The 17435-nt window shown below is 40.0% G+C and overlaps 1 protein-coding gene across 1 annotated transcript in view; it reads left to right on the top strand.

Moving 5' to 3' along the window:
- Positions 1-2679: 2679 nt before the first annotated feature.
- The window catches only part of arid3c (AT rich interactive domain 3C (BRIGHT-like)), a 93703-nt gene continuing 78947 nt past the window's right edge, over positions 2680-17435 (top strand). The window contains exons 1-2 of the mRNA XM_046035252.1: positions 2680-2740; positions 3016-3657. Coding sequence (XP_045891208.1) covers positions 2702-2740; positions 3016-3657 — 681 coding nt within the window. The 5' untranslated portion in view covers positions 2680-2701. The remainder of the gene's footprint in view (positions 2741-3015; positions 3658-17435) is intronic.

Below are 17435 nucleotides of genomic sequence, written 5' to 3'. Positions count from 1 at the left end.
AGTTTGCACTGTCTGTATTATGAAGGGGAGAATTTAGCTACTCTCGTTTTCTGTACTGCCTCTAGGTAGCGCTGTTCTACAGCACACTGTGTCAGCCCCTGCAGTGTATTCCTGCTCCACTCCAGGGCTGCTAGAAAGTTAAAAAAATATATGTACAGAAATAAATAAACATACTGCATGAGCCATTTACGTAAAGGTATGTGTAATAATCATTCTTCAGAATAATTTATTAGTTATTGGGCATGGCTGGAAACGTGTGTTATATGTTTTACAGTAAGTTTATGCAGGAATTGATCTGTAGCACAACACATTTTTTCCTCATCAGCTGAGCCCCGCTACAGTCTTCCTAATCTACCTCACCTTTTTTCCTTCTACTCATCTCACACATATGCCTACTTCTTACTGATGAGATAAAAAGTTAATCCAACAATTAACTAGGAAACTGGATAATTTCATACTTTTGTGAAAACCTTTGAGGATCTCTAATGTGTTCTGTTTTTTAGTCAAGCCTTTGCTAGTGGAATGCATCTCATTTAATAATGCTGCCACTTGCATTGTTGCAGTTCAGTATAGAAGGAGGTCCTTTTTAAAAATAATATGTCACAGGAAGGAATCACTTTAAGAATCCTATCATAAAATCACTCTGTTAAGTCTGTTACAACATAAACCAAGGACCCTTTCCTTAAACTGATATGCAGGACAGGGAGACCGGATGCACATGGATCTTGGGTTTAAATGTGGACTATAAAGAAGCTATGTATCTCTGAGACTGTGACAGGGTCAGCCTGAGACTTTTAGGAAATCCTAGAATCTGACACACCACCAGCACCGACCCCTCCCTGGAGTCCCAGTGCATAAATGGACAACATAAAGCCATTCAGCAGTCATTACACTATCTCACATTTTAAGGGAAGTGTAAATTACAGCAGCACATTATTTAACACAGCAAACTGGCAGACAAGTCATTTAAGATAGTTAACCACTTTCATGCATTTTCCCTAAAACACCTGATCTGACCTGTTTAACTTTACAATAAACAGAACAGCACTCACCTGCAATGAAACAGAAAATAAATTACTTGGGAAAACTTAATTTCCTTTTATTGTAAAGCACAAAAATATAGAAATACTTCTACTAATATACCTTAGATGAATACATACATTCGGAATAAAAAAAGAAATGCAGCCCCTCTGTTTGCTTGTGGCCTTTCATTGATGTGGATTTTAGCTAATGTACTTACATACAGAGAGGAAATTCACATTTATTTTGTATGAAAATGAAACATTTCTTGCTTGATCAGGCTTCATTGGGTTAACTACATAACAGCTGAAGTTCATTTGGAAACACCTTTTAAAATGAAGCTCAGAGAGCTTCCTTAATGTGCGGATCTTAACTAAGTTACCAGAAGAAGCAGCCGTTCGCTGACAGTGCTGACCCTGCTGATGATAATTGATTTGCTTCAGCCAAATGATATATCCTACATCACAGTAAGCCTTAATTGTAGGGTCACTGTGGGAAATGGCGGCCAATTGCAGGGTTCACAGAAATCATGTTTACACTGCAGTGCAGACACTGACATATAGAATAATAGTTCTTCACTTAAAACAGCATTTTGTCAATTGAATATATAGCTACTGTATATAATATATTTAGGGTTATGTTTAATGTGGCAGCCACTGAAGGACAGGTGTCCCTTTTCTCTCCATCTGTAAGCATATAGCCTATTAGCTGTAACATGAGGGGTCATGTTTCTGTGCCCTCTGAGGTCAAGATAGTGCTAATGACCACACATGTGAAAATAGAGGTGAAAGATCCCCGGAGGGTTGCCTGATATGACTATATAAAGTTGTCAGCCATTAGCAAATTTCCCCTACTGTTTTATTCAGAGGTATTTCTGCTGTTAATACCTCTGGGTGTACTACTGGAGGTCATTGTGGTCAGTGCAACATTAGATTTGTATATGATATTTGCATCAGTATGATGAAGCAGTCTGCTTGGATTTGTCAAGTAGAATTAGTCAGAAACAGACACTGAAGGTTCACTTTCAAATGTATTTATTATGTGGGGGGAAAGTTGGCACACACAGTACAGGAATACACAGGTGACAGCAAACATCAATATTCTGTGAAAGAGGAATGATAAGAACAGATTTTATTATTTAGCATTAATAAAAAATAGCAGCAGTACTGAAACATCAAATGTAGCTGCATGTAGCCTACCATGATAGGGACAGATACAACTCTATCAATACCCATGCCTATTATTGTGTAGCCTAATTATGGTGCAGCTTCACAGAAGACATAACGTTTTAAAGAAACTGTTTTCCATGGTTTATGGCATCTGCATTCATACAACATAAAACTGTGCATAACTCGGAATGAGGTCTCCTCCGAGCAGAGCATGAGCAGACGGTGTCTCCCTGCCGGCCTTCATACTGTATTTGTCAGTATCGACGTGTTGGTAGCAGATGGAGCAGGAGGGCTGATCTCTGCCTGCAGAGGTCATTCTCACTACAGTTGCCACTTGTTGCCAAAAGCAGCTCGGGGCTCTGCCATTTAACACCAAACTCATTTCAAGTATTTATTCGGCCAACTACAGAGATTATACTAATCTGGATGTTGTATGCGGAACGTTAGCAGGACTGAAAGGAAACTCTTGAGATCTGGTTGATCATTTTTCGGCGCACCTAACAGAGAGAAGCATGGTTGATAACACAAGTATAGCAACTAAATCTGCTCTGGTAAGCGCCCAGGCTTTATTTCTATTGGATTATTGGAACTGTCTACTCTACATCTGATTTTGTCTTCTTTTAAAAGTAGACTCGTAACATTTACACACTTAGAAACTTTGTATTTGGGCAGTTTAACAGTGTTTTAGCCACTTAGTGCGCTTGCTGTCTGGTAATTCGATATATTTAACAGAAAAACTGGCTCAGTGTGCAATGAGCAGTAACGAGGCGCTTCTAAAGTTCAGTCATGATAATAATTACTTGACAATCCTCTCTTCCCCTCGCAGCAAGGCTCTTTCTCGCCCGCCAGCAGCCTTCCCCTCCAGGCTCCCTCCGCCTCCTCCCACAGCCCGTTCCCCGGCGCCCAGTCTCACCAGCCCGGCAGCGGCGGCATGAAGCTCGAGGCGGTCATGGAGAACCTGCAGCGGCAACAGGCAGCTCGGCTGGCCCTGGAGGAGAAGCTGCGGCAGGCAGAGACAGAGAAAGACCTCCGCTCCATGGTGGAGTCCCAGATACACCAACAAGCCCTAGCTTTCCGCCACTATCAAGCGGCGATGCGGGGCGCACTGACCGCCGGAGTTGCCAACTCGTCTTCCGGAGTGACGCTCCCACACATGGAGGCCCGCAGAGCCGACGAGGACGGGAACTCCTCCAGACTGCGTAGCGACGATAAGGAGAGGGACGAGGAGGGAGACGACATGAATGACCAGGAGCTCATGGGTGAAGAGGAGGAAGGTGAAGACGATGTCGGGCTGAACCACTACCAGCACCTACACTCCTCGCTCCAGGGCGCCGGTCTGCCTCCGAAGAGCGCCCCGCTGCATCTCATGGCTAGAGTCCCGGCGTCCTTTGCCTCGGCCCGCCGCGCAGAGTCTCCAACGGCGCAGTCCCAGCACCACGAGTGGACCTATGAAGAGCAGTTCAAACAGGTAAGACAGGCTGACCTCCTGAACACTTCACCCTCAGCAAATCTGCTTACTCTGTTTCAGTTGTGCATAAGTTCACGGGGAAGTTCTTCATTTAACTTAACACTCTGTAACTCATTTCAGTTCGTTATGGTCCTACAAAACCAAAAGCTCTTTATAGACGGATTCCTGTCTTTTTTTGTAGTCTTCTGTAGCAGCCTGTTTTTGCGCCATTGGACATAATAGATGGTAGAGGTCGTTGGATATTTCTGTATTGCACTGTCTGAAGGGTATGTTCACAAAAGCTGTCTTTCGTGTCGGTGACACGCAACACATGTATTTGCAGAAATGTAGAGTTTGAACTAAGTCTTATGAAGTTACTATAAAAAGTTGAAAATTGGACTTCACAACAGGGATTTATAAAGGAGTAGAGGCTAATATCCTAAATTGCCAGGTTGTGAGAAATCCATTTGACAGTTTGGACATTACAACCACTCTTCCAGAGGATCTGGAGTATTTGAGCATTACTCAGTTAAAAACATGAATAAGAACACATTTTGGATTTTTAAAAAGGCTTCCAGGGGTGTCTATCCTTTCTATTTGGTAATAATACAGTTATTCATGTTGGTAATCTGTAAATAAATGCGTAATGAGTTGTTAATAAATAGATTTTGGTTTAAACCCTTTTTCAGAAGGTAAGTGGTGACCAAATGTTGTTCTTATTCTAACTGATCTAGACGTTAAATATTTGTTAACCATTAGTCTAATGAAGTCATTGTACACGCTTTATAAAGGGCTCATTTTTTGTAATGTCTTTATAAGATTTATTGTACTAAACACTTACTGAAGGCATTTCTCCTAAACAACTCGTTTTTTTGTTAGTAGCTCATAGACGTGATGACAGAAACCTAATTGATGGATACAGTTGTCTGGATGCTTCCAGCCTGCAGCAGGCAGATCTATGCTCTCTGAGTTATTGTGGAAGATCCATGTCATCTTTTATTTATGATGGATCATTTCAGACTTCCCTAAATGTGATGTGTGCATTAGTGACTGCATTAGCACTTCACATTAAAGCAACTCAATGCAAGGACATGCAATTTAAATAGGTGCTGGAACCAGTAGCCTCAGTATAGTGACAATAATGTATGAAGGATGGTGAGATGAGCCTGTGACCCAAGTCTTTGTTTTCTCTTCACATCTATGATTCATTATTACCATATTTAGGATTATTGTTTTGTTTATCAGCTTCATAGGCATTTGAGTGGATAGCTTTACATTTACCATCACAGGATATGATGGAAGGGTTCCTTGCTCAATCTATTAGATCTTATAAACAACGGAAAAGCTTAAGCAGATGGATAAAAAAAATCCATACATCTATCGTTGTCACCATGAAGCCTTTACTCTTTTAAGTTTCCTGTGGCAGTGCATGCATGCTCCATGTAAAATCAGGCTGTATGCTTCAAAGATTCCTCAGGATGTGCAGTTATTGTGGGGGTCATTTGTACGTAGCCATTCAGTGTAATGGTCATGGGACAATAAAAGGATGCTTATGGCTGCTAGGCAGACAGAGTGGAGCCAACATACGAAGCATTCTCAAAGCTGCAAAACAAAACCACATTTGAAGGCAGTAAATGCATCTTTGGGAATAGGAACAAGATGTCAGCTAAATATAAAAAGGCCCCACTGAGGCAGAGAAGTTTTAATGTGATCGGAAGCAAAAGGGACCAGCTGTGTTTACAGTAGCTCCTTAATCACTTCTGTAGACCTCAGGAACAACATGGGAGTCAATGCTGGATATATATATATATATATATATATATATATATATATATATATATATATATATATATATATATATATATATATATGTATATATATATACACACACATTTGTATTATTTTTAGTTTTATTTACATAACATTATTAAATGAGAAGGTAACCACGACTCAAATACTTTGTGTGTGCAAAGAACGGTGACAGGCAGCTGGTAAAACATATTTTAGATTTTAATGAGCCAGCAGGAGACTGGAAACATAAAATAAATTCCTGGCAGTGACAGAAAAAGATGCTGAGAGGAGATGGCTGAAAGACCGGAGGCAGAGAGGCACAGTGAGGCAGAGAGAAAGCAAGAGAGAAAGAGAGACAGGAGCTGTTGCGTGTACTTCTGGCAGTGGCTCAGGAAATGCGGGAAACTGGACCTGGTGGTATTCCAGCCTGGCTCACACCCAAAAATGCTGGGATCTCCCTGTCTGGCAGTGTGTGTGTGTGTGTGTGTGTGTTTGGTGTGTGTGCAGCTGGGAGTTGGCTTGGTGCCAAACTATTACGAAACAGAAACAAAATCGTGTGTTGTTATACACTCGGCCATGCTTCCTCTGTGATATGCACACACACATTATTTACAATCGTCTTAGCACAGGTGTGAGCCTGACACAGTACACTACATTATACTACGGTACAAGATAAATGAATAAATGTAAATACAAGTAAAGTGGAAGATAGTAAACTATAGTACTTGTGCACCGTTTCATATAAACTCACATCACTCAGAAAGCTGGATTCTTGTGTTAAACCACCTCAAATAACCAATGACTTCTCTTTGGCTGTTGATCCATCTGTAGTGGGTTTTTTTTGACATTTACAGCCTTTGTCTGCTTTTTAAAGACCACTGGAATATACATTTAACCTTTTAGTGTTGTAAAAGACAGATCTGATGTCCACGCTGCTTAACCACAGAACAATAATGTGACTCCAACAACAATAACAGCAGACATGATATTCACTGTGGTGAATTACTCACCGAGTTGATTTTCTAAGTGTGCTAGAACAGAAAACATTTCAAAAATAGCAAAAGCAATGTGCACCAGTGCAGTGTATAATTTGTATAATGTTGAATTGATCCACTAAAATATGAAAGACTCCTTTGTAAACTAGAACTTATTTTTTCAAATAATAGAAAATGCTAAGGAAAAAAATTTACTCAGCATCTGGATCCAGATTTTATGGTGGTCCCATAAGGAAAACACATACAGGACAAAACACTGAGGCAGTGCACTGCAAATACAAATACCAAAACTAAACACAAACATTGCAAAATAATGTGCTCCAAATCCAAAAATGCCTCAAAAAGCATACTAAATTCCTGCATTGGATCGGTATGGCCTTTGCCACAGTAGCACTGGGTGGTGTTCACTGAAATGTTCTTGTTCTGAAGAGTTCTTTTCTTTTCACCTGTGTTCTTACTTGTGTTACATGTTGTTTAATATTTGGTGTATTTTTGGATATTTAAGATCTGCATAAAAGTACACATTCTGCCCAAACCTAGGATATGTGTGTCTGATTTTCTTTATTAAAGCCAATGCAGCATGAAAAATGAATGCAAATGTTCCGACATTGTGAAGTAAGGAAATCATTTAAATAACTTTGGACCTACACCAAAAAGAAATCACCTTGTTCGTTAACTGGCTTTAATTTTTTGTCTAATTTCATTAGCATCATATGACATTATTTTGATATATGTTACTGACAAAAAAGCACATGGGACTGAGAACAAAACCTCAGATGTGCAGCGTGAGTGAACTCTGAGTGAGTGACTGTGAAGTGAAAGCAAACTAACAAATAAATGCCAGTGTGTTCGGTTGTGTTGGTCTTGGTGATGATCATCTGCAGAATCTGTAGCTACACTACAAAAAAAATCTCCATCTGGACAAGTCATAATTGAGCCATTGCATTATTTTGCTCTAAACAAGTGTACATTCCAGTTACAGTCCAATACAAATGAACTTGTGAATGAATGAAAATTAATGTAAACTTGGTTCTGGTCTTATTCTGTGTTGTTGTCGTTTGTTACCTACAGTACACTGATTCTGAAGCATTAGACATGCCATTTCCCTGAGTGAATAATGTCATGTAATGGAACTGTCAGTATAGGGATTTGCGTTTGGGTAGCCGCTCCTTTTTGTGGATTGTACCTCTTCCGGCTTATTTTTCCACCAACCATAGAAAAGTGGTGGAGGAGGAGGGAGCTCCAGCTGCACCGGTGTATGATTTCACTCCCCTCCCCCTGCCACTCAAATCAGCCACACAGCAGAAATATCCATCTTCACATGTCATGTAGACTTGTAAGTCCTTTAGGGCACACTTTCGTAAGACAAGCAAAGAGCCAAAGACATATGACAAATGTAAATGGTTTTAGAATAGTTCTTGATACTAGTGCAGCAACTAAATGGATCCTGTCTTGTTTGAAAATACTCACATTGGTTTCTTGAAAATATCTGAAACAAGTTGATTTGAATGCAAAACCTGAATATACAGTAAGTCTTACCATTGTGGCAAATTTATTCAGCTGTTTCGATAAAATCTGATTTCAAGAACTCAACAGACAAAATTTCTGGTTAAGATATTTTTAGAAGTGTGGCTAATTCTTTTCAATTCAGCATCAAATCTGTTCGCTCGAGAGGCAGTTTCCGCTTTACTGATGAGACTTAAGTGTGCGCTGAGTTTTTGTTTAAGACTATAGCCCAACTTTGACAGCTGGAATACAATGGTAAAGTAAGAGAACAAAAGCAACATGAGACTACAACTGTATGCTTACATGGCATTTCTGCTAATTTTCTTCTGTTCCAATTAGAGGCAGATACAGATATTGGTATTTGAGTTAGAAAAAACAATAGCAATTTTTTTTACTTACACATAGAGCCTAATATAAACAAAACATTTTTAAGGATCCCTTAAATATGGTTAATAAAGACTTGTGAGGCAGATATGGACTGAGTGTGACATTTTACAGTGTAAAATTCAACCTATCAGTTCCAGGCGGTTTCCATTCATTCTATGTATGGTTTGAAAATCAATTAGCACACTCTTGAAACTCACTTTAGTTGTGTAACTCATCACAATGAACATCATGTCTGCATTTAGCAAGTTTCAAGATTCTGCAGAAGTGAAGCAAATGGATCCCTGGAATGTACAGTACAGTCACATTTCCACAGCAGACATTGTTTGCAACGTGTTGAACTGTATTTGTATCAGTCCTCCAATCTCCGATCCTTATTTTTATTAGGCAGCACAGACAAGAGGTGGAGTCTGTGGGGCCCCAGGATCTCTGGCTCCACATATTCATCAAACAGCTGTGGCTCACTTTAAAATGTACTCCGTCACTGGAAATGCTTTAATGACATTCCTGGATTCCTTTACTGTATGCCATTACACTTATATGGTGGGCTGCTTCATGGCTGGGGAGGGAAGGGGGTCGCTAGCATTGCTGGGTATCTGTAAAACCAGGTAGGTGGGTGGGGTCAGCAGGGGCCCATCAGCAGACTCTGATCTGTGGCCCCCAGACAAGTTAATCAAGCCAGGACTGATACAAAAACAGTATAGTTTTGGAAACTTTAGGCCCCATCCACACTACTCTGTTTTTGTTTAAAAAACGGAGTTTTGAAACAAATACGATCTCCATCCACAGAAGTGTTTTAGCTGCGTATCAGAGCTGATCTCCGTCTACATTAAAACGACGGAAAAATAAACATCTAGTGGCCGTACACGTAAACTGGGCGTGCGTGTGCCAGTGTAAACATGAAGCAGGTGGTCTCTTCCATAGTTACAGAAGATTTGGCAAAAGAATAAAGTACTACAGACGAAGAATCACACCAGATATTCTTTTGCATGGATCAAGCTGGGACTGTTACTGAATGTAACACAGGAGTTAAAAGCGGCTGTAGCAGCAGAAAACAGACTGGGAGTCGTCGCAAAGTAAATACAGCAACATACACAGTAGTAGCCTAAGTGTAGGCAGATAAGTGTTATTTGCACTGTACAAAATATTTTAATAAAAATACCAACTCAAAACAAAGCATCGTGTTTCTGCTTTGCATGACTAATAAGACCCAGAGAGCCAAATGTGAGCGTCTGCGTCATCGTTTCTGAAGTCCTCCGTTTTTGCAATGCAAAATGGGGTCGGCAGCGTCTCCAAACTCCAAACTGTTTTAGGTCTTGGTTTTCGCCGTTTTAGTCTGGACGGGAGGTGCAGACGTAGCAAAAGGTCTCCGTTTTAAAACGAAACTGCGGTGTGGATGGGGCCTTAGTTTGGGGAATTTAAATGTTTCCTCTTTTCTTGCTGAACTGCTTGATGCATCTGTGTTAAATAAAGAACCTTGCCTTAATCAGCTTTTAAAAATAATAAAAATGTTTCATTACATCATCATTTCATTATTTTCATTATTTGTTTTATCTGACTATCAGCAAGTTTTCCGTTTACAGGGTAACGGAACAGAAAGAGTCATTGTTTCATTTTCAGTGAAACGAGTCAATGTTTCATTTTCAATGAAACAATCCACTGAAAATTGTTTTGCTATGTGGTATTTTAGATTTTAATTTCAGTTCTGGATATGTTCAAAATATGCTTTCATGATATGCTCTGAGATGAAAGGAAAGCAGTTATACAAGCAGAAGTTACATGCTGTACTTTCCAAATGTCCAATGATCAAATTGATCTTTTTTCCATTCATCTATTCAAATGAAGTGAATTTGTATTTATTTAAGTGGATGAAAGTCGCAGGAATGCTGGTATCAGCAGAACATTGATCCCCAGCTCCTCAGCGGAGCCTCCATGTGCCGGCGATGACAGTATGTTGGGTGTCTTTTCTTCTCATTCTATGTTGCTGTGTGAAGGCACCTGGGATTCGGCATGCAGTAAAAAGTGGGCTCGACACAATGTGCCATTGAGATATACTTGTTTTTACTGCAAATGACTCCTCTCTTTTCATTAAACAGAGGCAGGGTTAGCTTGTTCAAACACCCTCCCCGCCCTCAATGTGGGTGTTACTTTTAATCGCAGCAGCCTGGAATTTCTGCAGCTGCTTGCAAAAGCCCCCCTCTCTGTTTACGAGATCTGACCGTTGGGCAAACATTGCCTCACCGCCGTGTCTCTGACTCTCATTTTCCATCCTGCCATTGTTGGGAGGGGAGAATTACAGAATAACCATGAGGATGTGTTGTCTTTTGATTGAGTGCCTGTTTATATCAGTTTTTAGATCTTTGCACATCATGTCGTTGCTGCTAACATTGTTATAGGAGAAGTGTGGTGCTTCACGTCATCATTTGCACAAATTTAACTGCTGGAGTGTTACAGCAGCCCCCATTTATTCACCCCAAACCGTTGATGCTCTTTCTTCCAGACCTGCTGGATTAGACCGAATGTTTTGCTCAAGTATTTTCAACTTCTTCTACAGTCTGTAGTATAATAGTCTATAGTTTGAACACTGCTTTACAAGCCCTGGTATTACCATAGAGCTCACTAACCCATACGAGTTTAGCACGATTTATCAAACTTCATGTAGACTTCATATTAATGCTGACCATTGTCCAAGGCAACCCATCTAGATTTGTAAATGGTGTTTCTGATATCTTGCAGCCATTGTGTTGAATTCATTCTAATACATACAGTAAGTCACCTTGTAGAAACGTATTAACTGCCTGATTTCAGTTATCAACAATGAACATTTCTGCATTTGTTGTTGTCAAAGTTATGATAATAGCCTTTACCAAACAATCCTAGGAACTATGGGGTTCAAGAAGCTTAACAAGGGAACTAAAAGTCAGTCAGTCCTGTTTCCATCTCTTCTGCATCTGAAGAACCATAAAGAGGAAACAAAAACAGTACGAAAAGTACTTGCCATGGAGCAGCGAGTTTATTGGGTCTGGTATCTATGGCCCGGGAACTAAATTTAGACCCTGGTTCAAGTTTTTCCAAAAACATTCCTGTGTCCCTGGAAACAATCCTATGAGGCAGGGGCTATGTCTTAATTGGTAAAGTAGTGCAGACTACACTGATCAATCTGCACCAAATAATAACGCAATTTGGATGACAGTAATTGTCAGGAAAATGATACTTAATGATGATACATAAATAAATATTGTTGAAAACTCTAAAACAAGATTCATCATTCTACAAACAGTTGAATATACCAAACTCTCATTCCAGTAGCTGAAGTTTCTCTAGTTAAAAGTCTAGAAGAATATAAATGACATGTTACCATGGAGATTTTCTGTGTGTGAAGTGTGTTGGTACTGCTGTGAAATACATTATTATGCATCAAGAAAAAATGATTCAGTGGTCACGTCATTTCTACCTCTACACTGTCTTTTTTTTTCTGAAAGACTGAATGTAAAAGCCACTACACCGTGTACACAGACCAGTCCCCTCCCGCAGAGGCTCCAGATAACAATCCCAGGGCAGAAAATTCACTGATTCTTCAATATACCTGACCTTCTGTCTCATTTGAATTCACTATAGTGGCCATGCAGCATTTTTTGGACCCAATGTATGTAATCAAAAGCTCTTTGGTCAATGGCTGGCGATTTGCATGTACCACCTGGGTAGCTGCTCTGCACTAACAAGATGAGTAATCATTGATAGTCAAACGGCAAGCTAGCAGATTAAATTGATGCCATAAAAGTCTGTGTTTGTGTGTCAAGGTCTCTGTGGTGCACTGAGAAGGATATATAGTTGCTACTGAATCAGTTTTTGTATGATGAGCCCTTTGAGTCCTGTCAGTGTGTCCACAATGGCAGAGCCTTAATTATATTCTTAGATTTCCCCGTAGCTTCAGCGTTAGTGAAAATACCGTATGGCAGTATTTTATGTCTGTTTGACCTAAACTTTGTTGAAGTATATGATATATAATAATGATTAGTTGTACCAGTATAGCAGTGTGCTTGGTATTCATCATAACTTCTTTATCCTATTTTATTAAAATGCTAAACTTTTTTGATGTAATCTCTGCTATCTAAAAAACATCTATTCTGCTTGGCCCTAACTGTCCACTCGAAAACCTCACGTCAAACTTTCACAAGTAGTATATTGGACAGTCATTGTTCTTTCGTTTTTACTTAGATAAAAAGTATGTTAGCATAGTTGTAGTTGAGAACTGGATGTTAAGTCTTATACTGGTAATTACTATAACTGTGACATGACATGAATGCAGCATCAATCTGTCTAGCTGGTAACGTTTAACCGAGTCTTGGGCTTGTCGGAGATGTCTGTTAAAAGTGGCTAAAAACTGAACTATTACATCCTTTCATAAACCCATGCCTGTCTATACACATGGGGTGAAAAACTTATTGTTGAGTAGGGTTATGTAGTAAGGCTGGATTTTAAGGAATCAGTGTTATGTGTGTGTAGGTCAGTGTGATTTTGAAAGAGGTCTTCAGGAACAGAACCTGAAAGCTGTGGTTATACTTTGGCCCCCTGTGCTGCACATACTAAAAGGTAAAAGGAACCCTGGTTATGGGTCTGGGTGGCTTTCATTCTTGTTTCTTGGATTGTGCACTTTCCCTGCCTCCTGCCCAAACCATGATAGTTAAAGTGTTTGATCACTCTTCAGCCTCCCCTCTCAGTCCACTTCTTGTGCTATTTTACACAACACTTCTTGCATCCAGGCAACAAGAATGGAATAGCATGGAGAGTATTTTAACAGCAGCAGAAATGCTGGTTAATGAATATCTGCTTTAGTCCTGGATGGAGATGTTGGAGGTGAATTTTGGAGAGTTCATTTGAAAACCGTGAAGAATTGAAACCTGTATTTTGGAGATGGGGTTGGATGGAAATGCAAAAATGACAACTAGCTGACGGGCACAGAGAGATACACACACCAGTTCCATCTGTTGTACCTCTTGTCACAGATGAAGGTGTTTGTGCAGGTGTATGTTTGCGCATAATGCATGCCATTACATTCCTATTGAAGCCTGAGGGGCCTCTCTGTACCAGCGCTCTCCCATATATTCACGTCAGATAGTCAGATAGTCAGATAGCAGACGTGTGTGCACATTTTAGCAGCCTGGTCTCAAGTCTCTGCTGTTAGATTGATTGCTAGATTGAGGGTAATCTGGAGCTGTCCAGTCTGATCTGTCCAGGGAAACAGTCCACAAAGATCAGGTATAACATAAGTTAATTAACCTCTCTGTTAATCCCACTCACTGGGTGGGGACTTTATTTTCACAATGCCTTGTGACACTGCTTGAGGTAAGCATGTGGCCATGATGCTGTGGATAGCGGGAAAATGTAGTGGAAAGTGGAACATGAGTAGGTAGAGAAAGCATATCCAGATTGGGGAGTGACAGAAAGAAAGGAAAATGAGGATTTATAATCAGCCTACTAAAAGAAACAAGAAGGTTGAATTTGTAAATATTTTGTATATCATCCTTTTGATGCCATATAACATACGACTTCTTTGCATGTGCTTTGCATTGAGTACTTCATAGAGATTTGGCATTCATTCTGTATTTTAGGACACTTCTATGGAGACATTCGTGGTGTGTGAATAGAGCCCCAATCCCCTTTTTCTTGGCATACCCTGCACTGTCCAGGCCTCATGTGTTCGAGCAGTTGAAAGTTTAGAAAAATGACCAGATATTCACGTTTGATGGTCATTAGCAGATACTCATCTATCAGAATATGGAAGCCCACTGTGAGTAAAGTTACTGAGTTACAGACAGGGCTGTAACAATGATTTTAAAAATTCTGAGGTCATGAGTCCAAGTGAAAGCCTAAAGGGGCCCCACCACATCCAAAAACTCTGCCCAGAAGCCAACACTAAATGAAATGTTATTATTTGGATTCTTCGAACATTAAAGTGCAAGTAACCTGTAGTTTTTCTAAGCTTCATTATTATTCTACTACAGTAATGCATTTTTGAGAGGGTTAGGATGCCCCAAACATCACAAAACTTTGCACACGTGTCAGGACTGGCAATAATTGTGTATGGGTGTTCTGGCGTGCACCATTTCACAGGCGGTGTTTTTCATTTAGATGTATGAAATTTGGGAGGCAGATGCATCTTCCGTAGACTTGAAAAAAAGCCTCTTGGAGCCCTACCCTGAACCAATCAGGAAGTCAGCCGCTTTGAGTTGAATATGAATTTTTTGCAATTTACAGGCTCCATACTCCTAGGGATTTAATCAGTTTGATATGAAATTGGAGTAGCAATCTCAGGACCCTTACAATGCTAAATTGTGAAGCTGAATGACCGCTCAATGGCGTGATGATCACTTTTGATATTTCGCAATAAAAAAGGAAGTAGTGTGTAGGGTCAAATCTGTCTTAAACTTCACGTTTGATAAGAGTCATAGTGCTACCTACTGGCAACTGGAAAAGACATGTTTTATACTTTGATGTACTCTTCCTAGCGGATTGATCTGATTTGTCTCAAATTTTGGCAGAAAAGCCTTGAGACCTTGATGATGTTGTATTTTTAAGCTTGTGAGTTTTTGTCGAAAGCTGTTGTCATACTGAGGCATTATTCGCCAGGAAACAGGAATCTGTTTTTAGAGTGGCTAAGGATGCTTAAAACCTCACGAAAGTTGGCACACACATCAGAAGTGGTGTGTTTTGCTGTCTCGTGTCTGTTGGGTGGCGATGGTGCTGAGGATAAGACACATGCTTTTGGTGTGAGAAACCCAGGTTTCGATATTTGAGGATTTTAAAATCCGAAAGCCGATATATTGGCCGATATTCTTTTCCCCCTTATTTTAAGAAACACATAACATAAACAAAGATTATCCCTAACATTTGTTATGTTGAGACCTCACCAAGATACCCTGACATAATGCAGTATAAAAATAAACTTTGTTATTGTTAGAAATAGTACTTTGAACAAAAGTACAACAAATTATATTAAAGTTTTGATAAATAAGAGTCAAATGTATAAAACTACAGAAAACATTTTCAAAATATCTGATTTATTATAAATTATAGAGTACTACTACTAATGAACATTAAATTAAATAGTGCATGTATTGTGAGGGCCAGCTAAACAGAAACTATAAAAATACCAATATAGTACTACTACTAAAAATAATAATAATACTATATACCATCTCTCATGTCATTGTTATCAAAATAATGATTAACAGGGCTCTCCTACATATGCAAATAATTATATATATATTTGTCATGCAGTAGTTATACATACATATAATCGGCCACGATGACTACTTTCTACATCTAGTTTATCACCTGCACTCTGTTAATTCTCTCCAATGCTACAGAAACAATTTCCTAACCACCTTCTGGCTCTATTGCTGCGTTCCATTTGACATGGGAAGTCAGAGTTTCCAAGTTCAAAGTTGGAAATTTCAAAGGGAACTGCCCCTTAAGTCGGATTTCCAACTTGGAAAGTAGAGAAGGGTAGCAGGATTGCAATGGCGCTACTTGAAACTAGTGGGTACTCCTTCTCCAGCGATATCCAAAACCTGTCCAAAGCTGTGTCTTGAAATTGTATTTTTAATGTGCGATCTTCCCTGATCTCTGCCAGTTGCTCCTGCTCCAGCGGTGGCATGTCTTTAGAGCTTTCCAGTACACATGAACTTCAAGGGTCACGGACCCAGTCAAACTGCGCAAAAGACTCCGATGAAAAATAGTGACTAAATCTCTCGTCGAGAATTTTCAGATGCTGAGAGATAAGGCCAGAAAGTGCAGCTGTTGAATGTTCTCTGCACAAGGGAAACATCTCAAGCCTGCCCTGTTCCACAAAGGAGCGCCAGAGTTTGAGCTTAGATTTGAAGCCATGCGGTTTGTCAGACAAGGTGAGAAGATTTTCATCTTTGCCTTGCATTTCATCGTTCAGTTCATTTAGATGCCTAAAATGTCGGCCAAGTATGCAAGTTTCGCACACCATCCTGCATCTGCAACCAGCTCCGTATATGCAGAATTCTCTTCCATCAGGAACTTTCTGAGTTCTTCTTTTAACTCGTACAGCCGGCCCAAAACCTTCCCCTGTGAAAGCCAGCGGACGGCCGTGTGTAGCAACAAGCTATGATGTTCTGCTCCCATTTCCTCGCATAGAATCGAAAACAGGCGGCTCTTTAACGGTCGCGCCTTAATGAAATTAACAATGTCCACTGCTCTATCCAGTACATCTGAAAGGGATACATCATCATTTACACAGTCTAGGTTTCTATGTTTTGGGGAACAGAGATACTCTCTCAGCCTTGAATGAACATTCCAGGAGAGGAGAGGAACAACAAGACAACAATCTCACAGCTCTGACCTAAACCCTAGTGAATGACTAATCATTCATGCAGCACACCTGGACACACCACCGCTCACTGAACAGATCTCTGCCTCACTGCCACAAACTCCAGTCTCCACCTGCTGGCATGTAAAGCCGTCTGCTCCCAGCGCTGTTCCAAAGACTTCTATTCCTGTCATCATCACGCATAGACCAGTAAACTGAAATGTGCACATCCCACAGAAATATTATATTAGTAATCTCTTAAGGATTAGGACAACTGCACCAACTCCAGCACCCAGAACAAACTCATTTAAAATGGCTCTCTTCAATGTGAGATTACTTTCAAGTAAGACTTTTATCTTAAATGATTTTATCTTGTCTGCAAATCTAGATTTTATGTTTTTAACTGAATCCTGGTTGCAAATGAATGACTATAGCCAGCTAGCTGAACTGTGTCCGCCTCAATATGATTGCTTTAGTCAACCGAGGGTCAGTGGTCGTGGTGGTGGGCTAGTGAGCGTGTATAGGAAAAATTTTAAATGTCATCAAGTACGCTGTGATGAATTTAACTCCTTTGAAGTTCTCACTCTTAAAGTTGGAGGGCTGCAACCTATCATATTTGTTATAATTTATCGCCCCCCAAAACCGCCTGGAGGATTTTTATCAGAACTTCCTGAATTTTTATCTACTCTGGTTTTAAATTATGACAGAATTGTTCTTTGTGGCGATTTTAATATTCATGTTGATGACCCCAACAATGTTAATGCAACTGACTTTTTAAATATGGC

Source organism: Micropterus dolomieu, linkage group LG21 (assembly GCF_021292245.1).
Source record: "Micropterus dolomieu isolate WLL.071019.BEF.003 ecotype Adirondacks linkage group LG21, ASM2129224v1, whole genome shotgun sequence".
Lineage (NCBI taxonomy): Eukaryota > Metazoa > Chordata > Actinopteri > Centrarchiformes > Centrarchidae > Micropterus > Micropterus dolomieu.
This window is presented reverse-complemented; position numbering and strand designations above follow the sequence as displayed.